At 43.4% G+C, this 22,500-nt stretch overlaps 2 protein-coding genes and 1 non-coding gene across 16 annotated transcripts in view; 1 reads left to right on the top strand and 2 right to left on the bottom strand.

The window, feature by feature from the left end:
- Positions 1-6,226, top strand: part of CD46 (CD46 molecule) — a 43,493-nt gene extending 37,267 nt beyond the window's left edge. For 6 of the 9 annotated variants that reach the window (XM_034945739.3, XM_003831199.5, XM_034945729.3 and 3 more), the window contains one exon: positions 4,238-6,226. In XM_034945739.3, the coding sequence (XP_034801630.2) occupies positions 4,238-4,310 (73 nt within the window). In that variant the 3' untranslated portion in view covers positions 4,311-6,226. Of the gene's footprint in view, positions 1-964; positions 1,059-4,237 lie in introns of those variants that run through there. The other 3 variants (XM_063598989.1, XM_008956596.4, XM_008956595.4) reach the window with 1 other exon arrangement.
- LOC103783767 (uncharacterized) overlaps positions 1-22,500 on the bottom strand; it is a 108,640-nt gene that overhangs the window by 28,633 nt on the left and 57,507 nt on the right. Inside the window, exons 6-7 of one of the 6 annotated variants that reach the window (XM_055108787.2) lie at positions 16,692-16,784; positions 15,953-16,089 (exon numbers count right to left, since the gene is read on the bottom strand). The exons of 1 other annotated variant lie outside the window; for it this stretch is intronic. In XM_055108787.2, coding sequence (XP_054964762.1) covers positions 15,953-16,089; positions 16,692-16,784 — 230 coding nt within the window. Of the gene's footprint in view, positions 1-12,207; positions 22,333-22,500 lie in introns of those variants that run through there. 4 more of the 6 variants (XM_034945755.3, XR_004667917.3, XR_008624542.2 and 1 more) reach the window with 4 other exon arrangements.
- MIR29B-2 (microRNA mir-29b-2) lies at positions 13,130-13,210 on the bottom strand. The gene has a single exon (NR_106558.1). It is a non-coding gene; the product is annotated as a microRNA mir-29b-2 (primary transcript).

Here is a 22,500-nt window from a genome sequence, read left to right as displayed (position 1 = left end):
CATTAATGGTATTTATTATTTTGTATAACCTAAACTGACTTTTAATGTTACATTAATATTGACTGACCCAATTACTTTATTAAAAATAGTGGTCAATTCAGGTAATTGGGGCATATAGTGACATGGGGCAAAAAAAGGATCAAATTAAATGTTTTTCTAGTTGGCCCTTAAATTCTTGAGCATTTAACCCTTCAAAAATTTTTGAGCAACTACAAAAATGTTTTGTAATTAGTTTAGAAAGCATCCTTACAAAATTAGATCCATCTCAGAAATATGAGACGCCATGTAATACGAAGTTTTGCAACGATGTCTCCTCAGGTTGAAAACAGATGTGCCACAGGAAGACACTTCTTAATGTAAAAGTCCAGAGACATCTGAAAATACATGATGTCATAAAGTTGATTTCTAGATAATATTACATGGATTTGATACATACTCAATGTGTTCCCTCAAAATTGAGGGTGTTAGGCCGGGTTTGGTGGCTCACGCCTGTAATCCCAGCAACTTTGTGAGGCCGAGGCAGGCCGATGGCTTGAGCTCAGGAGTTTGAGATCAGCCTGGGCAACATGGTGAGATGCTGTCTCTTAAAAAAAAAAAAAAAAAAAAAAAATCAAGAGTGCTAGAGACCAGTACCATTTCTCCCCAACAATCTGTTATTCCTTGAAAACATTTTGACATGAATCACTTCATGCAAAATGGCTTCAAAGATAAACATATTAAACAGGAATTTCCAGTCTGTTTATCTGCTGGATGATCTATATGACTTCAAAGTTCAAGTAGCTTCTAGCACAAAATTCATGTTTCCAGTCCTTCAGTGAGAATGAGAAAGTCTTAAGTTATGAACCTAATTCTCAGCTTTCCTGCTTCTCTTACACTGGATTTTATCCCACTTGTTATGCTACTCTTGTTTCTTTTTGGTTTGAAGTCACTATTTTATTCAGCCCTTTTCTCTTCCTCTGTTCAGCTCATACCTAACTGATGAGACCCACAGAGAAGTAAAATTTACTTCTCTCTGAGAAGGAGAGATGAGAGAAAGGTTTGCTTTTATCATTAAAAGGTATCTGTTTTCTGTTGTTTATTTTCAGATGTCCTTTCTTTTGAAAAATATTCAGTGGATATATAGATATCAATAACCTGAGCAAAGAGATATTGGCAGTAAATATCAAAGAGGAAATTTACATTCCTGTTCCCTTTGCTAAATTATTGATGTTTTCTTATACCGTTCCCTTTGAAAACATAATGTGTACTGACAGGCTTTGACGTAGGCTTTAAATAGAGTTATGTTCCCCTAGTCCTTTTATCAGACGATCTCACTTCTACCTTGTAAAACAGCTGTGAATCCAAAAGTAAGAATTTGTGAGCCAACTGGGAAATAACCACAGAATCAACTCATTTTAAGTGCAAGGAGGAAAAATGCCCTTTTATAGAAACCAAAATATATTTTACTTAGTTTTGTAAATTTATTCAATTCCAACGTATAAATAACTCTGTAAAGACATTTTATCAGTTTCCCTGGGCTGGGATATTTTTAGCATATCAAAGGAAAACAAAAAAGTCCTCAGATTTTGAAAAGTAATGGATTGCATTGCCTTAAACCCTTGGACCCCGTCCACCTTCTGTCTTTGAACTGAACTGGAATTATTCCTCTGTTTGTGCTAGAATGTGTGTCCGCAGAGCTGGGAAGAGACGGAGATACATATCCCACCTCTTATAATGTGAGGCCCTAACCTAGGTTATAATTAAAAGTTTGGGAGCAGGATCTACAAAGGCCAGCTGGAAGGACAATTTCTTAGTAAAAGCAAAGTGGTGTCTTTGGTTACAGGAGGAAAGGGAAAGACAAAACATACCAACCAGAATTGGCGTTCTGGGCCTACCCAGTCCTATATACAGTAGTTCCTTCTTATCCACGGGGGATACATTCCAAAACCTCTAGTGGTTGCCTGAAACCTGGGAGAGTACTAAACCTTATATATACTGTTTCTCTTATACATGTATACCTATGATCATTCAATTTATAAATTAGGCACAGTAGGAGATTAACAGCCATAACTAATAACTAATAATATCAAACAATTATAAAAATATGCCAGCATCACTACTCTTGTGCTCTGAGGCCACTAAGTAAAAGAAGGGTTACCTAACCACAGGTACTGTGATACCGTGACAGTCAATCTGATAACCAAGACAGCTATTGAATAACAGGCACATAGTGTCCACAGCGTGGGTATGCTGGACGAAGGGATGATTTATATCCCGGGAGGGATGGAGTGGGACAGTGTGAGATTTCATCATGATACTCAGAATGGCACACAATCTAAAACGTAGTTCTGTAATTTTCCATTTAATATTTTTGACCGTATTTGACTATGGGTAACTGAAACCGTGCAAAGTGAAACCGTGGATAAGGGAAGCCTACTATATCTTCTTAGTCTCTTAGGACACTTTTGAGACTAAAGCCAACTAGGAAAATAGTTTTTAGACTCTCTCTGAGCTTCAGGGTATCTGTAAACATTTGAAGATAATTTAATGAATGCTGTAGTTAATATTTTGCCATCTTCAAAATAGCTTCATTGTTATATCCAATAAATGTTTCTTTAAATTTATGTTAATGCCTTTTATCTTTGGCATAGATTGGATTTTTATTTAAAACTTTATTTAAAGAAAGAGATTCTACTACTATGGGAAAAAAAATTTACTTAGAAAAATATAGTGGTGGCCAGTCCTGGTGGCTCACACCTATAATCCCAGCACTTTGGGAGGCCGAGGTGGGCGGATCACTTAAGGTTTGAGACCAGGTTGGCCAAAATGGTGAAACCCTGTTTCTACTAAAAATACAAACATTAGCTGGGCATGGTGGTGCATACCTGTAATCCTAGCTACTCAGGAGGCTGAGGCACAAGAATTGCTTGACCCTGGGAGGTGGAGGTTGCAAGTGAGCCAAGATCACACCACACTGCACTCCAGCCTGGGTGACAGAGCAAGACTCTGTCTCAAAGGAAAAAAAATAAAGAAAAGAAAAGAAAAGAAAAATATAGTGGTCTTGGAGAATTCAGTGACAGGCCAAACCATTAAGTCTGTCATCACAACAGTCCTTAGGGAACTGCAATTTTATAAGTATAGTAATGACGCAGTAGAGAACCATAATGATGGCCTCCCCGGCAAAGAAGAACAAACCCATTTATGCCTGAGGTTGCAATTTTTTGAATTTTTGCAGTCAGACCCTGGCAATGACCTTGAGCAGTAGGAGATAAATTCCACATGCTTAGTGTTCCAATAATGGAACACTAGGCATAAATGGGTTATTAAAGTATCCAGAATTAACATGCTTAGCTGTGACATTGGAAAGGCAATGTGTTTGCTGTGGCACACATACTAGTAAATAATGACTGGTCCGAATTTGGTTTTCGTTTGTCTATTAAAGTCAATTTACTAAGGCAGGGAGGGCCCAGAGCTGTGCTGTCCAATTCAATAGCCATGTGTGACTGCTAAGGACTTCCAAAGTGGCTAGTCCAATGTCAGGTATGCTGCAAGTGTCAAACACACACTGGATTTCAAAGACTAAGCCAAAAAAATGTAAAATACATCTCAATATTTTGGTTATACTCGGTTAAAGAAAATAAAATTATTTTTGCCTTTTTATGTTTTTAAAAGTGGCTTCTGGAAAATTTTAAATTACATGTATGACTGGCATCATCTGTCTTTGGCCAGCACTAGACTAGAATAATAGGTTTTATAAAGATGTCTATTGTTATACTAAAAGTGTGACGTAAACTTTAGTTATTTAGGAGACTCTTAGTGGAATACATGATTTTCTTGACAGTGAGGGGTAGATGAGGCATCACATACTTGAACAGTTAGAACCACTATCTTTTTAAAGGTTCTGTGCCAGAGCTACAGCTTTAAAATGGAGGGATCAGGAAAGCATGCGTTTGTCTCCAGTCTTTCCCATTGGCCCTACATCAAAATGAGGACATAGTTACTAAGTACTTTGTGTGCTACTGCTCTATTTCTTGTTTTGGAGGGTATCAAAAATACAAGACAGGGATAAAGGAAGGTTTTTTTTACAGTGAGACCAGTTGAACATTTGAAATTATTTTAAAAGAATAATTTATTTCCCAGGTTGGTGGCTCATTACTATATTTTTTTAATTGTTCATTTTCTGAATAGGCTTCTGGAATTTAATTTCTGTACTTAATTATATTTATCTTTGACATGATCTTTATACCTTGGTTTGCAGGAAAGCAGATGGTGGAGCTGAATATGCCACTTACCAGACTAAATCAACCACTCCAGCAGAGCAGAGAGGCTGAATGGATTCCACAACCTGGTTTGCCAGTTCATCTTTTGACTCTATTAAAATCTTCAATAGTTGTTATTCTGTAGTTTCACTCTCATGAGTGCAACTGTGGCTTAGCTAATATTGCAATGTGGCTTGAATGTAGGTAGCATCCTTTGATGCTTCTTTGAAACTTGTATGAATTTGGGTATGAACAGATTGCCTGTTTTCCCTTAAATAACACTTAGATTTATTGGACCAGTCAGCACAGCATGCCTGGTTGTATTAAAGCAGGGATATGCTGTATTTTATAAAATTGGCAAAATTAGAGAAATATAGTTCACAATGAAATTATATTTTCTTTGTAAAGAAAGTGGCTTGAAATCTTTTTTGTTCAAAGATTAATGCCAACTCTTAAGATTATTCTTTCACCAACTATAGAATGTATTTTGTATATCGTTCATTGTAAAAAGCCCTTAAAAATATGTGTATACTACTTTGGCTCTTGTGCATAAAAACAAGAACACTGAAAACTGGGAATATGCACAAACTTGGCTTCTTTAACCAAGAATATTATTGGAAAATTCTCTAAAAGTTAATAGGGTAAATTCTCTATTTTTTGTAATGTGTTCGGTGATTTCAGAAAGCTAGAAAGTGTATGTGTGGCATTTGTTTTCACTTTTTAAAGCATCCCTAAATGATCGAATATATCAGTAATTTCAGAATCAGATGCATCCTTTCATAAGAAGTGAGAGGACTCTGACAGCCATAACAGGAGTGCCACTTCATGGTGCGAAGTGAACACTGTAGTCTTGTCGTTTTCCCAAAGAGAACTCCGTATGTTCTCTTAGGTTGAGTAACCCACTCTGAATTCTGGTTACATGCGTTTTTCTCTCCCTCCTTAAATAAAGAGAGGGGTTAAACATGCCCTCTAAAAGTAGGTGGTTTTGAAGAGAATAAATTCATCAGATAACCTCAAGTCACATGAGAATCTTAGTCCATTTACATTGCCTTGGCTAGTAAAAGCCTCTTATCTATGTATGTGTCTTACCTCATCTCCTAAAAGGCAGAGTACAAAGTAAGCCATGTATCTCAGGAAGGTAACTTCATTTTGTCTATTTGCTGTTGATTGTACCAAGGGATGGAAGAAGTAAATATAGCTCAGGTAGCACTTTATACTCAGGCAGATCTCAGCCCTCTACTGAGTCCCTTAGCCAAGCAGTTTCTTTCAAAGAAGCCAGCAGGCGAAAAGCAGGGACTGCCACTGCAATTCAAATCACACTGTTAAAAGTTGTGTTTTGAAATTTTATGTTTAGTTGCACAAATTGGGCCAAAGAAACATTGCCTTGAGGAAGATACAATTGGAAAATCAAGAGTGTAGAAGAATAAATACTGTTTTACTGTCCAAAGACATGTTTATAGTGCTCTGTAAATGTTCCTTTCCTTTGTAGTCTCTGGCAAGATGCTTTAGGAAGATAAAAGTTTGAGGAGAACAAACAGGAATTCTGAATTAAGCACAGAGTTGAAGTTTATACCCATTTCACATGCTTTTCAAGAATGTTGCAATTACTAAGAAGCAGATAATGGTGTTTTTAGAAACCTAATTGAAGTATATTCAACCAAATACTTTAATGTATAAAATAAATATTATACAATATACTTGTATAGCAGTTTCTGCTTCACATTTGATTTTTTCAAATTTAATATTTATGTTAGAGATCTATATATATATAAATATGTATTTTGTCAAATTTGTTACTTAAATATATAGAGACCAGTTTTCTCTGGAAGTTTGTTTAAATGACAGAAGCGTATATGAATTCAAGAAAATTTAAGCTGCAAAAATGTATTTGCTATAAAATGAGAAGTCTCACTGATAGAGGTTCTTTATTGCTCATTTTTTTAAAAATGGACTCTTGAAATCTGTTAAAATAAAATTGTACATTTGGAGATGTTTCATGATGATGTGTTTATTTCTAGTGGGTTTTGTCTCAAATTGAAGTATGTTTCTAATTGGGCCCATCTTCTAACCATTCCACTCCCACAGCCATTCCTCCTGTCCCTCCTAGCTCAGACCCTTAAGTATCCCCAGGCTTCTCCACTCCCAACCCATCACATAGATACTGCACAGATATCCAGTGACATCACATTACCTACTGGATGAAGTCCACATTTCTTAGCCTGATACTTGAAGACCTTTTACAATTAAATCCCAACTTTCTTCCCCAAGCATTTTCTATTGCACTTCTTCAAATAACCTACTCTCAGTAAAGCCTGACCATTTCCCCTGTGCTTTCTGCTGTATTCCTAGTTCACTGTTGCTTGAAACACCTACTGTCCTGTTGAGATCCTATGCATCTTCCAAGGCCCAGCTCAGATATTACCCTTCATGAAACTGTGCCTGATTTCTGCCCAGCTCTTATAGTCTTTATTATTACCTAACCTTGGGATAGCCACATTTAAGCATCTATATATACGTGTCCAGTAGAAGATAAATCTTCTGCATCCTATGAACGCATATGTAGAGCTAAATAAAAACCCAAGTCCTAACAAAGTATAAGATTTATGTAACTAGTAGGATTTGGTTGTTTCTGCAAAAATCATTGTTGCTCTCTCTGCAGATTTGAATTAAGTCGGATTGCTAAATTTCTCAGAGCAGGCTTCAGTGTTTCTCAACCATGGCTGCACATTGCAATCACCGGGGGATATTTACAGACACCTGGGTCCCACCCCTAGAGATTTCTAGTGTAATTGATCTGGGATGTGGTTTGGGTGTAGGGATTTCCAAGCGTCCTAAATGATTCCAATGTGCAGCTAAGGTTGAAAACCCATGCATTAGTAAATCTCAAGCCCCACAGTAAATTTTTCTATATAAACTTGTAAAGATAGAAGTTAAAGGCTTATATTTATAGAAGAAAATTATGGCTTTCTTAATTCAGCCTATTAAATCAGAAAATTTCATTGAAGACTTGAATTAAGGTTTTGTTGTTTGGCTAACTGAACAAGGCTAGCTGTTTAGAAATACAGAAGCATTGTCTCAAATAAACATAAAAATACAGAAGCATTCTGTTTAATAGAACACTAGGTGAAAATTATATATATATGTGTGTTATATATATGTATATATATACACACACACACACACACACACACACACACATTTTGAGACGGAGTTTCGATCTTGTTGCCCAGGCTGGAGTGCAATGGCACTATCTCGGCTCACCGCAGCCTCCACCTTCTGGGTTCAAGCGATTCTCCTGACTCAGCCTCCTGAGTAGCTGGGATTACAGGCATGCACCACCGCGTCTGGCTAATTTTGTATTTTTAGTAGAGACGGGGTTTCTCCATGTTGGTCAGGCTGGTCTCGAACTCCCAACCTCAGGTGATCCGCCCACCTTGGCCTCCCAAAGTGCTGGGATTACAGGCATGAGCCACCGCACCCGGCCTGAAAATTATATTGACTATGAATAGAGCATTTTGGAAAATCTTATGTGACCTTGAGACTGTAATGTATTTTTTAAATTGGGATAAAATACATGGGGAGAGTTAGTTACTTTGTAAGGTAACTAACAATAAATCTGTAAGAATGCTGAAGGGACTTGAGATTAGAAGGAATATGAATTTGTGGTGTTCAAGTAGATTTTAGGGTTTGTGGGAAATAGTCAACTCTATGGTATTCTAAAACTTAGTAATGTCTTTCAGCTAACATTTTAACCAAGAATGAGCTTTTCTGCATATTTTTAAATTTTGCATACTTGTACTTAAGTAGGATTTAACATGGAGTCTAATAACTTCCAGAAATGATTCAAAATTGAGTGATTGTACATACAGATTTTTTTTTTTTCCCTGGACTACACTGTTTTCATCAGAATTTCTAGGCTCACTCAGAAAAGGTTACACTAGTATGACTAATCCTTTGTAAATCGGAGCACTGCTGCCCTCCTGTGGACTGTCACGGCATTTGACAATCCCTTCCTTACCAGCTCAAACTTAGTCACTATTCAGAAGTTTGAGTCATTGCTGTGATTCCCAGAAGACATTTTCAATTTCATTTGGGATATGGTATAAGACTAGTCCTCTTCTCCTTCCGTGAAATCAAAATTATTTTTTGACACAGGATCTCGCTCTGTCACCCAGGCTGGAGCTCAGTGGCTCAATCACAGCTTACTGCAGCCTCAACCTCCTGGGTTCAAGGGATCCTCCCAACTTAGCTTTCCCCAACAGCTGGGACTACAGGTGTGCACCACCATGCCTGGATAATTTTTTTTTTTTTTTTTTTTTTTTGTAGAGACGGGCTTTCGCATGTTGCCCAAGCTAGTCTCGAACTCCTGGCCTCAAGCAATCTGCCTGCCTCAGTGTTCCAAATTACTGGGGATCCAGGCATGAGCCACTGTGCCCAGCCAAGATTAACATTTTTAAAAGAGTTTTAAATGCTGTCCCTTATTGCTTAAGTATAGGAGAAGTATAATATTGTGGATCTGTGGTCAATAAACAATTTTTCCTTCCCTCTCACATACCAGCAGAACGTTTGAACAAATTGCCAAAAGTATAGATAACATTTGAAAAAGCCGCCCATCCTGATTCCTGATTCGATAGTACATAGCCCAGGGAAACCTGTACAGAGGTGGTAAAACTGGTGTTAGGAGACTCCGCCTCCATTTATAAGATTTACCTCTCTCATGTAGCTTTTTACAAAACTAAACTATAATAATATGCTGCAGTGGCAAACCCTGTGCTAAACTACTGTAAACAGGAACCCCTGTAAACAGTAATCCTGGTGTTTGGGGCTTGTGGCTTCATTGAGAGAGAATTCAGGAACAAATGCTTAGAGAAGCACTTCAGAACGGTGTTCAGGAAAATTATCTATCGTCTGATTAATCTCCTCCACCTGAAAGCGTTCCTAGGAAAAATACTCTGTAAATTTGTATTTAAGTTGGGACTTGAAAATTCTTTGGTTAGGTTCCCATAGCATCGTGCTTCTCAAGTCTTAGTGTGCTAGTGAGTTACATGGTGATCTTCTTAAATTAGAATCAGAAGATTCAAAAGGTATCGGTTGGGGCCTGAGGTTCTGCATTTCTAATGAGTGCCTAAGGAGCTGTTTGTGGTGGGCTGTATGATGGCCTCTAAAGATATCCAAGTCCTAATACCTGGAACCTGTGAATGTTACTTTATATGGCAAAAGGGTCTTTACAGATGAGATTAAGAAAATTGAAATAGGGAGATTATCCTGGATTATCCAGGTGGGGGCCCTAAATGTAACCACAAGGGTCCTTCTAAGAGGGAGGCAGGGGGAGATTTGACTGTGCCAGAAGACAACATGGCCACTAAAGCAAAAGACTGCCCGGCTGGCTTGGAAGACGGAGGAAGGGGGTGCAAGCCAAAGAACGCAGCTCTAGCAGCTGAAGGCGGCAAGAAAACCTGTTCTCTCCCGGCGCTTCTGAGAGGGCGGGTGGCCCTTGCAGTCCAGTGAGCTGATTGCAGGCTTCTGGAATCTGTAACTGTACAAATGTGTGTTGTTTTAAGACACCATGTTTGTGGTAATTTTTTAGGGCAGCCACAGGAAACTAACACACCAGTGCTGGGGGCCCTCAGACCACAGTTAGTAAAGCGTTTTAGGAACAAGACCACAGAAGAGAGGCTCTCAACTTTAAAACAACAGTGATGTCCAGACCCATTCCCAGACCAGCAAAACCAGAGACTGTAGGGATGGGACCCAGGGAACACTAATTTAAAGGCTCTTTGGGTGAACTGAATAGGAAGATAGGGTAGGGCACCATCATACTAGAATAAACTCAAAAATACAACTTTTGTGTTCAAGGAAAACTCTCAAGCTCCATCGAAGTATGGACACACTAGTCTGCCAGGTACTCTCCTGAAACTACACACCAGCTTCTCAAAGTGAAGGTCTGGGCCAGTATGTTACACAAATAATTGTCCAGTTCTAGACTTATTTCTGTTTCACCTAAATTGGCCAAATATTTGACTTGTCTCATCCATATTTATTAAGGACTCATCAGTGTTTTACTTCCACAGGTGGGATTTTCCAGTCCAACTTGCATGAGTCTTGAAGATGCTGTCAGTCTAATAAGCCTCCCCACTCAATATTTTTTTCATTATCTATTCACCAAGACCCACTTATAAATTTACAGCTAATAAAATCTGGTAAAATTTAGATAAGCAGGACCCATGTCCTACAAAGCATTTTCTACCTAGGTTGATAGCATGGCTTCATAAACCCGATTCAAGATGCTGTCTCTGGAAGAAACAGTCTACATAATTACCAATTTATTGTGCAAAACCACCTCAGAATGGCAATTTTAGATAAAGAGCTGTCCGCATCCAAATGAATAAAACAAAATAATCCTGTTTGAGAGGCACCGCAGTTACATTTTGCTTCTCATGACTTAGCAGTGTGGCACTATTTAAGCATTCAATGAGAGTGCCATAAACTTCTTTTATAGAAAAGACGTCTCAAATCATTGTTTTTGTGCTTTAATGCTGAACTCAATTTCACACTTACTCGTTTGAGGACTGGAATCAGGGCCTCCTGAGAGCAAAAATCTGTCGTTTGTATTTGCAACACCTAGGCTGGAGCTTTGAGCGTGGTGGGTGGATCAAAAACTGTTTAATTGGTAGGTAGTACAACAGACCCCAAAAATGTCTGACCTATAGGTATTTAATACTATTGTAGCCTATCTCAGTGGGAAGTGAACAAAACAATATAACTTAGGGTCTTAACTAACACCACCACTTAGGGTCTTCCCACCACATCCTGGGGATTAGAACATGGGTTCTTCCATCAACAGCCTGAAATAGCACTGCAGCTGCAGTGAGGGGGTGCAACATATGTACTGGCAAGTCTTCCCAGCAAATGCTACTTCCGCCCCCCACTCTCAGCCCACTGGGCAGGGCAGCCATCTAGGGGAAGACTGTGGCAGGGGGTTGGGCTTAGAAATGGCTTCCTAGGTGGCTGATTTGCCATCATTTATTGCAAGCCACTGGCTTAAAAGAGTTCTACTGAGGGTAGTTCATAGTCATGCACCTCCTGTGCAAAAAGCCTGATCAAGGGGCCACAACCCGCCTTCCTGAAGATCCTACAAGCTTGATCCCCTATCAAATCAAATCTGGCTAATCTCTGAATAGCTTTACAAAACTGGCTCACTGGGCCAGGCGAGGTGGCTCACGCCTGTAATCCCAGCACTTTGGGAGGCTGAGGTGGGTGGATCACGGGGTCAGCAATTCGAGACAAGCCTGGCCAACATGGTGAAACCCTGTCTCTACTAAAAAATACAAAAATTAGCTGGGCGTGGAGGCGCCACGCCTGTAATCCCAGCTACTCGGAAGGCTGAGGCAGAATTGCTTGAACCCGGGAGGCGGAGGTTGCAGTGAGCGGGGACAGTGCCACTGCACTCCAGCCTGGGTGACAGGGTGAGACTCCGTCTAAAACAAACAAACAAACATGAAAAAAACCTGGCTCATCTTGTTTTGAAGTGTTGACATAAACTAATAGTCAAAAGCACCACTCAATCTTTTATAATGCAAGTGAAATCAGTGCTGTGCCCCTTCAAGGAACCATGTGACAGTATGTTTAGTTGAGCACCAGTTCCTTGCAGGAACAGTTGCTGGCAGAAGGGCTGTGTCTACAGCCCATGTGGAACTAAGGAGTTTTCCCATTCAGTAGGGAGCATCCCTCAGCCTTGATCTTCAACATTTCTTCTCTTCCCTAATCTTTTCTCTCATTTTATTTCTTGGCTCATAGAATTTCATTCTTCTCTTAATGGGCTTCATTTTTAATGTCTGGCTGGCTGTAACCTACTTCAAATTCTTTATGAAGTAGGCAAGATCTGCACAGCCAATTAATTATTCAGGACCCACTTCTTATCATCACAGAATTATGAATGGGAAATAATAGATGAAAAACACAGACATGATAAACTGAACATAGTATTTATTAAGGTCAGGATGCATGAATAGACTCTTCTCAACAGAAAGATAATTCAACAGCAATCAATTTACAGAATTCAGAACAGCACTACATTTCAGCAAAATGCAACTAGAGAACATCAGATAAATTATAGTAATTTGTTTTTAAAAATCCATTAAACTATCTCTTACCTCTGCAATAATGTATCGTACATGCAGTTAAAGAAGTTAGTAGGGAAAAGCATGATCTTCCTTCCCCATTCTCTGCCCATCCATCTTCCAGGAAACCACAGGCTGCTGCTGCCCAGAGTTGGCATGAGGCTTCGAGGCTGCTGCTTTTCCCCCTACATCATAACCGATTTCAAATGGTGCTAGACAAAAACAGACTCTGAACACCAGGAGAAATCGGTCAGCCTGTGTAAGAGATGGGCCAGTGGTGCTCCCAGGGTCTGCACCTCGACAGTCCAGGTGGCAAGTCTGATTTCGGGTGCCCCGCAATCAACGCCGAATACTCCAGGGCATCCTCTAAGAGCAGACTGATGGTGTCGATGTGGACAAAATGGTCCTCCAGGTGTACTGCCCTCTCCCCTGCCCCATGACAATCGACACCCAATACATTGTTATCCAACAGAATATGACAATCGCCACACTCAAAGGCCCTACGAACACATTCATGCTGGTGATGGCTGCTAGGAGTCAACAGAAATAGCATCACAACCTCTGCCCCTGCTCAAGCCACTGTGTTTATTTTAAACACAACCCCCTTCTCTACTGTCACCTCTCCCAAAACCCAACAAACTCAAGAGTGTATTTTGCTCTTCAAGTTCTTCCCTGGACTTCTCGAACAGACTCAAGTGGCAAGAGGAGAGGAGCCAGTCCCATGAGCAGCAGTTCCTCTGCAGTCCACCCTTGGCTGTGCTGCAATTCTTACTCCTAAAACACTGATTTCAAATGGTGCTAGATACAAAGATGGAAAAATCTAAGCCACCATGTGAAACCAGCTTCCAGAAGAAGAGGATCTCAATGAAGAAAGAAGGGAGATTCAATCGGAAGACCCAGCCTCTGCCCTGAGGAGAAATATCTTCTTGTAGTTCTACTTGTGTTATGACACAGTGCTCCATGGGAAAGGCACAGAGGAGGTTACACAGGGCTGCGCGAGGCAACATGAAAGGCACAGCTGATGCTTCGAATAGATGAGAGCAATACAAAACTCATTAATTCTAGGTTAATTCTATTTAACTTCACACCAGTCACTACAAATTATTATATATGATGAAATAAAAGCTAAAATTATTACTAAAATACATTAATATTTACATTTATACTGCCCTGCATTTGTATAGTATTTCACAGTATACAAAGTGTTTCCAGATATATTCTCTTACTTCATCAGGACACAAGCACCCTATCTGCCTGTGGAATGAAGCTCCAGCTGCTACACAAAGGTGAGTCTCACCTGGGCCAGGACAACTCTTCTATGTGTCTTAACTTGAGAAAAGCATGCATTCCTCCTTCCCACCCCATATGTAAGTATCAGAACATTCAAATATGACCCCATGAACCTGCAATCTTATTTAACTCCTGATGTGACTTCAAAAACTGGTACCCTATAATTGTATTAAGCAGATAATCCTCTAACGTAAGAATTGAGTTTTATTTTCAAAGTCTGCTTGAAAATAAGATTTGCACACTGTATTCCAAATTAGATTTCCCATCTCCTTACTGCATCATCTTTTTTGGTTGTTTGAAGCTAAGAAAATATGTGTATTTCCTCTGATACCATAACCAAGAGAAAAGAGACAGAGTAGAAACTGTATATTTTAGCTTCCTTTCAGGCCTCTAGATACAGCCTTATAATTTTTATGGTTCCTGGCACTAACAGTATGTGTTGCTAGAAGAAGAAATAGAATTTGAACATCAAAAGTTGTGGTGTTTAATTCTCACAACAGTCGTATGGGGCAGGTATTATTCCAATTTTTGCGAAGAAATTCATCCTTAATGAGGCTAAATAACTTGTCTGCAGTCACACAACCAATAAATGCAGATCCCAGGTCTAACTCCAAAGACTGTTTCTGCCCTTGTATCCACTGCAGTCTGCTCCATAACTTGACTATCATCTCATTTTGTTCTTGAACTTCATTAAGAACAAAACAGGGTGGGTGGGGCAGGAAATTCCTAGGCGATACTTCTGCACTGAATGGGATCATACTGACTACATAACACGTTATACTTAGGGGGAGACGGGAGCATCATCTGGGTTCTGCGAAAGCCGGGTGGTCTGGGGCAGCTTGCTTTGTTCTCCTGCTCCTCTAGCGCCTTTGTTGTCTTTCCCCAGCATGTGGCTGTGGGAAAGACACTGAAGATGAACCTGCAACAAGCGATTCTGACACCAGCGCTAGGCTCTACAGCCCACGGGGGACTTGCTAGCCTCAGTCACAGGTGGGAGAGCTGGGGCAGATCTGCACACAAGGGCTCTCAGTGATGACACCTGTAGCCAACACCTGGGGCTTGTTAACCAGGTAACAGCCAGGGTTGTAAGGTCAGGAGTGAGTGTTTAAGGACAGTTACTACTGGGAGTCCAAATCCTGTCAAATGAGGGGATTTGATGAGATTCTCACTTTTCTGCTTTTCATTTTAGCCACTCTTCCTTATCAACTTTTAGTTACCAGTACCCCCTCCCTATGAGCTATCACACAGGTGTCCCGCGGTGATCAGAAAGCACCTTCCTCCATGGCAAGGTCCTGCCTGCTTAAGCTGTTGTCTCTTCTGGAATACTCTCCTTCACCCTCCCTTAGCTACCACCCCTCAGCCCTGCCCCCACCTGCCACCACTCCAGGGAACCTGTCATCCTCCCCGCAGCTCAGGAAAGCCTCCCTGAGTCCAGCCCTTGCTAGAAGGTTAAGTGGTCCTCGCCAGCCTCAAGTTCTTTCCTTCAAAAACCACTTATCTCACTTGGTCATCAGTGTGATTATTTAATGTCTCTCCTGCTACCCGTAAGGGACCATTCGGAGTACAGCAGAGGGGCTGTGCATAGCAGGACGCCACTGCCACTGAGGGAGTTAACAGAAGCCACAGTCTGGGTCCCCACTCCTGGATTCTAAAATTTAACTCTTAACTCTCTGGAAGAAGAGATAAGAAGCCATTAACAATGGATCACTTTAATTAAACCCTCTAAAAGAAGTGGAGAAAAAAATCATGTTAGTATTGAAATCCTTTGCCTTTCCAATTCCACTGGATAAAAGGGGTCCTTCAGGTCTCAGCCCTCCCAACAGAACCAGTTTTCTCCTCTCAGAATCAGCTGAGCAATGACTCTTCGCTGAAACAAGCTGGTGGCTGTTCCCTACTAGGAAGCAGCCAGTTAGTTTGGTAAGGGCTGGAAGGGGCTTGCTTTCCCTGGCACCATGCCTGAAGGCCACCTAGACCTGTAAGAAGGCAGCCCATGAAAATCCCAGCCTGCTGAGAGCTCTGCCATCCAAGGAGGGTGATGGGTTTTACCCACCTCAGCCTAATGACTCCAAACAAACTGGCTGAAGGTGAAAGGGTTGGCAGGGCTGTCTGGGGAGGAAAACCACCCATCCAGAAGGGTGGGCATGTCAGTCTTACGAGTGCTGCCACGCAGGGAAAAGGTGTCAGAGCTATACTCCAGCCTGGTCCACTTCTGTCCCCACATTCTACCTGGAGGCTTCTCGACCTCACACCAGGGCATTAATCTGCTTGGGCACACAGTGAATCAGAACACAATGGTTTTAATACCTGCTTGGCCCCAACTCTGAGAACAGGGACCTGCCACTTGCCCTGAATGGGCCTCAGTGTCTTCATGTGTAAAGAGAGGAGGCTGAGGTAGGCTGCTCACAGCACATTCAAATGCTCGGAGGGCTTGGGCAGGAAACCTGAGACAGAGAAGCAGCAACAGCATGCAGCAGAAATACAGTGAACTGGAGAGGCCATATTTTGTCTAAATGCATGCAAAATCAGATACATTAAAATAACCCTAGCCAGGTGTGGTGGCACGCACCTGTAGTCCCAGCTACTCAGGAGGCTGAGGCATGAGAACTGCTTGAACCCGGGAGGCAGAGGTTGCAGCAAGCTGATATCGTGCCACTGCACTCCAGCCTGGGCTACAGAGAGAAACCCTGTCTCAAACAAAAACAAAAACCCGTGCAGGCCAAACACATCTGAGGGTTAAATACCATCTATAGGCTGTTGGTTAAAAATAGTTTGGAGACTGCAAAGACAGCTTCTACTTCATTCTATAAATGATGCTTTGTCTTTAAAGCCTAGCATGGTACCTAAAAAATAACATGGGAGGAAAATGGGAAGGTGAGGGAATCCTTCTTTCTGAAATCCATAAGCAAACCCACTGAACAAACAGACACTGGTCCCCAGTTACCTAACCCTGCTTGCTTGTGCTGCGCTACCACAGTGTGTGCAAATCCAGAACGTGGGAAGGTTCTGCCAAGGCAGTGCTGGGTGCTGAGTCACAGCTACTTACGTGACTGATGTGTGTTCCAGCCAGATGGGGGGAGCCGGAAGCCAAGCCCAGATGGCCATCTTCTTTCCTCTGGGAATGCTGATTTCAGGGCTCCTGGCAGCAAGGAAGAGCTCATCTTGGTGAGAGAGGGGCCTGGGGAAGGCTCTTTTGTAAAAGGGGAATGTCTTGCCCTCAAGAGACAGTCCCAGGCCATTGCATGTATAAACTGAAAGGGCAGCCCAGCTTCCTGTCATTCTAGGTAGCAGCCTGGGCATTCTGTCTTTAGCTGTCAGGGTGGGGGCTGTGAATCAGAGGGAAGGGTGATAAAAGGAAGGGTATACACATGAGGGGCCAAGGGTGGAGCAGAGGGAGCATGGAGTTACCGGCTGGCCCAAAGTCCCCAGAAACCTCCATCAGGCTCTTCCTTTCTGGCAGGGTGGCCTTCAAAGGAGGACTCAGAACCCAGGGACCACTGCATTTCCCAGGCCCTGAGCCCCAGTGTGGGAATCACATCCTCCAAACCCACAGTGCCCCTCAAATTCCTATTCAGGTAACAAGGCAAGAAGTAACAGCCTTCCAAGCCTATGTGGACCCAGCATCGGTTTTTCTGGTTTCCCCTGGGTCAGAGGTATGGAGGTCTATGTTCCTAGGCAGCTGCACTCCTAAAAGTTCAGTTTTCCATCCCTCCCTTAACACTACTGACATAAACCCCAGACTCAGTCCAGGCACGGGGGCCCTGGGTCGGGACTGCTGGCTGGATGGGAGGATGCACCAAGGTTACCCTGCCCCTGGGATGAGCTGGGGGGACAGCAGGAGACAGTGGAGGGCAAAGGGAAGGAGGAGGAGTGGAATGAAGACTGGAGCTCGCGTGTCTCCATGTTCCCCCAGTAGAAGGGCTCAGCTCTGGCACAGAAGGATGGGCATGGCCCTGAACTGCTTTCAAGAAAGCTAGTGCTTTCCGCAAGAGGAAAAATGGCATACCAATGGTCTATTACACAAACACAATGCCCACCACAGAGTTCATGGGTCCAAACCAATGCAGATCCAAAGGCAAACCACCAATGCTGCTCCCTGGTCATTCCAAATCATCTGCTTGACTCAGTGAAGATGGAGTCAAAAGTGAAACCACAGTCTCAGGTGAAACCTAACTCTGGAGGTAGGGAGGGAGACGCCTCAAAGCCCAGCTTCCCCACCTCCCCCAGGCAGAGCTGGTGACCTCCTCCTTCAGCCACTGAGAAGTAACTAACAGATGCAGTATCCTGCCAGGCACCACACTCACAAGACGGCATGGCTGCTCTCGCTGGGAGAAGCATGTTCCTGTTCCCAAGAGCTCCTCCAGAGACATGCCCCAGCCTCTTGCAGCACAGCATCTGCTCCTCCCTGGAGGGAGAGCACAGCATCTCAAAGGAGAGAGCATTTCAACAAGTCAAACACTCTCCCCAGAGCAGAGCACAGCCCAAGGGGGGCACCAGGAAGCCCAGGGTGCTTCCTGAACTAATCTCTGAGTGGCAGTTCTCCCCAGTACCTGGGCACACACCTGGTCCACACACATGGACTGGGCACACCCTGTGGCGTGATGTGGTTCCACTTCCCTAATAGAATGGAGGGAGGCTGGGCCAGACAGAGGGTAGATTTGAATCCAAAGCCAACTGCAAGCCCACTTTCTCTCCTTCCTCTTTGGCTGGCCCAGCTGGTAGCTGCACCTATGGTGCTATTCCAGCCTCATTCTGCTATCAGGACCTCTGTCTGCCAGGCTCAAGAACAGTGAGTAGCAGGAGGAGGAAGGAGGAGAAAGGAGGGAGGAGAGAGGAGGAAGGAGGGTAAGAGGGAGGGAGGGACTCGGGAGAAGAGGTGGAGGAGGAAGTTTCACAGTCTAGTGCATTCCCATCAGATCAGAGAGAGGGGAACATGTGCAACTTCCCTTTTCAAGCGTTTCTCTGCCCCCCCTTTTGTTTCGGTTCCTTCCCCTCTGGCCTGGGGATGGCGCGGCTAGTGGGCTATGCAGGGGCAGGCGCCCAGGTACCCAGCCAACTGGGCTCTCGCCCGGCTCCATCTCAGGCCTGGCACGCTCCCTCAGGCCGTTACCCGGCATGCCCTTCTCCTTGTCAGGGAGGCCGCGCCCTCTTGTTTTCAAAGTTTTATAACAGTATTGTTTGTTGTCCAGCAGATTAAATTCTTTGGAGGCTGGGGAGTGGGGGGAGGGTGAGTGAGAGAGAGGAGGGAAAAGAGAGGAGAGAAAATACAAATAACTTCTATTAGGCCCAAAATATTAAATGAGTTCGCTTAACACAAAGTTCATCTGTCTTGAGAGAGGCTAGTGGCCAGGAGCCTGCGTTCCCTTCTCTGTCTGTGCCTGACCTCTCTGACCCCCTTCTCACCTAGCAAGGGATGTACGGTCTCAAACTTCCAATACCACTCCTCGGGTCAAGCTGAAAAGCAGTACCAGCTAATAAGGCTGGAAGATGCATGTGTGAGCACCACCCTCCAGGCAGGACACATGACATAGCGTTGGGCAGGTCCCTGCAAGAACACCCTTGACTCTCGTCTCAGGCGTCTGGCCGAAACAGTCCAGGACTATTGGGGGAAGGGCATCTGTAGGCAGCTGCTGGAGCCCTTGTCTCAGAGATGGCTCGTCCCTGCTGTGAACCAGTGGTTTGTTTACACTTGAAATCAAAGTCACATATTCATTGATGCCAATGACACTGGAAGAACTGTACCCCAAGGAAATAACACAACTGCATAAATAAATATTCACGTAGACCTAAGGAATAAGAGTGGGAAATAGTAACGAAAAGAGACAAAAAGTCATTATAAAATAAGCATGATCTTACGGACAGGGCCCATTTCAGCATCCTCAGCCTTTCAGGCCTGTTGATGCTAAATCTGTAGGTGGTGATGACATACAAAAAATATGATTTTCCATATTTAATACAACTCTCATTTAGCCATTAACTGATTTATTTCAGACTGTGGGTTACCGCTAAATAGTAGGCCTATTTGAACACATCCCTTTGCCTTTAGTATAGCAGGCAATGTCTGTGGCTCCCAGAGTTGTGGGCCTGCCCTGTGATGTTCCTCTCCCACCTCCTACCTTCTTCCCAGCAAACCATGTCTGGCCTTGCGTCCTCTACACGGCCCTCCTCCCTCCCCACCATAGGATTAGAGCAGCTCAGCACTCTTTCCTGGAAAAGATGAGGGACAACATGCCTTTCTCTTTTTTTATATGCAAATAACACCAGTTCCTATAAGATCAGTGCCAGAAGTTCTCTCTGCAAAGGGAAACAAGGTCAAAGTTCCAGATTCGATGACCACATTGGTGTACCCTGCCAATGCATCCCCTCAATTGCATCCAGCTTGGGCCTGTCTTGAAGGCAGATGGGAAAGATGGAGAGAAATGCCTGCTCTAGATCCTGGCACCCAAACCTCATGCTGTTCCAGGGACTGTCTCAAAGTGCCACAGACTTGGGACTGGGAGGATCCTGTGGAGGACACTGAGTCTCCTACCTCAAATAAAGAGGCTTCATCTTTCCTCAGGAACCCTCAGCAGAGGTGATGCACAGTTCTCCCAGAAGTCTAGCCCAAATCACTCTCCTTGCTGCAAGTTCTGCCCACTCTCTTTTCCATCCTTCAAGTGGACAGAATGAACTGGATCCAACATGACAAATCTTCACACATGAAGCTACAGAAGGCTTTATCCACTAAAACAATTCTGCTGTGGATTCCCCATCACAGGGTTTCAGTATGAGCCAAGGATGCATTCAGGAAATACCAAAGGACAGACATTTAGAGACACATATGCATGCTGCCCCTGTCCAACCTCAACTGTCCTAAAGGAATACCCCCAGAAAAAGCCTAAACCATCATGGCTAAATCTGCTGTAAATAAAGATAAACCATTATTTCCTCCTTCATACAAGTTCTGGGTCTATTTAAACAAAGGTCACTCAAGAGGGCTAACTGGCCAAGAAGTCCTGCTGTCCAATACTCTGCCTTACCAGCCCTTATAAAGAGTGGGGGATTATGCTCTGCCTTTAAGGAAAACTGACACCCACGAGTTCTCTTACCCACCTTTCTCTCTGTGGGTAAGCCCTACTTTTTCGGTCAATCATGAAGCAGACACTCAGAACTAAAGCCAGTGTTTCTAGTCCCTTACTTTACATTGTACATTAGCCAAGGCTTCCAGCAGGCGCTGTACATTAGCCAGCAAACAGGTAGCATACACACAACATGCATGCTGGGCAAGGCTCAGGGCATCTCTTACAAATGTGTTGGAAAAATTTCAAAGACCCTACACTGGGCTTCATCTCTAAGTGAGCTGCACTCAGCAGAAGCATGCCTGTGTGCATAGGCATGAGGTGCCATACAGATGTGTCACAGTGGTTTGATGCATCACATATTCCAGAAGCTTCCAAATGCAGGAAACCTCTCCAAGAACACATGGTGAGTGGCTGGCTTCCCAGCCAAGAAGTGCAAGCCAGTTCTCACAAGAGCTCCAAGAAGTCTGAAGAATCAGAGAGTTGGAGAACCTGGACATGCTGAGGTTTCGTTTCCCATTCAACACATAGAAAAGGCATCTCTAGGCCCTCTAAGGCCTTCAGAAATTAAGGAAACTGCCAAAGACTCCACTCCCCTACTCCTGTCCCTGCCCCACTAGTCAGAACCCAGAGAAATAACAGCTGAAGTCAGAGGACCTAGATGGGAGACCCACGAGAAGCGGCTACAAGCAGTCAGATCTTGGCAGGATTGACTCTCAGGTTCAGTTTTACCAACGACAAGGATAAGACCACCTACCCTCTCAGGGTTGTGTGAGGACCAAATGAGCCAGCAAGTATGAAAAGAACTATGTGAGCTGATACGATGGTTATTACTCCATTCCTCTCCTGCCTGAGTCCTAGCCCAGATCGCTGTTTGCTATTCCATACTGGCAGTGGGGTGGCACTCAGCTATTATTAATCCCAGGTAAACATCCCACAAAGCGGCAAGCAGATAGTGTCTTGGAGAAATGTAGCTATTTTAAAACTCTACATTCTGCTTAGCAGATTGCACAATGTGCCCCCTCAGCCCCAGGGGCTCCTACCCACACAGCCTTGCAGAAGTGGTGTACGTCTGGGACTAACGCTGCCATGGAGAAGCTAGGCCAGAGTCCCAGCCACTCCTAGCCCCCATCTGGCTGGGCCTGGGACCTTCGGCTTTCCTGCATGTGTTTTATTTTGCTGTCTTTTTAAGAGTGACTCAAGACTAAAAAGCCAAAATGGAACCAGTGGCTCTGAGATATTTTTGTTTATTTTTTATTTTTTTCATTGTTATTTTTTAAAATTAAATTTAATTTTTTAGTCGAGGGCCTCAAAAAACACATGAAAAGAGAAGGCTAAATATAAAGGAAAACTTCCTGATAGCAAGGGGCACAGACCCTCCCTCAAACCACAGCTGCATTCTGTCTCCAGGGTTTAGGGCCAGACAGGACAGAGCATCTTTCCTAGAGCAGGGTCCCTTGGGTCAGCCCCTTGCAGGACAGCAGGCACCCCCAGCAGCTCCCACATAAACCCATCTCCAACAAGCCTCCTGGGGGAAGCGCGTAGCCATGTCCCCTACCACCCGGTGGATCCTCATCAACACCTTCACGAAACCTCCAGCCCTCTGCTTCCACTTCTGGGAGGTCTTTAAAAACTACCTCCTCCCACCCACCCACCCTAATTCCAACAGTACCACTTCAGCTGCTCTGAGACAGGTCATCAAGATCCCTCCCCTTCTCTTGTGGAAACCTGGGCCTAGTTTTCCTCATCTTGAATTATTGGCTAAGGAACATCTCCATGAACATTCAGGGAGGCCCC

The sequence above is a fragment of the Pan paniscus genome, chromosome 1, assembly GCF_029289425.2.
Source record: "Pan paniscus chromosome 1, NHGRI_mPanPan1-v2.0_pri, whole genome shotgun sequence".
Lineage (NCBI taxonomy): Eukaryota > Metazoa > Chordata > Mammalia > Primates > Hominidae > Pan > Pan paniscus.
Note: the sequence above shows the minus strand (reverse complement) of the source record. Positions and strands in the feature narration are given on the sequence as shown.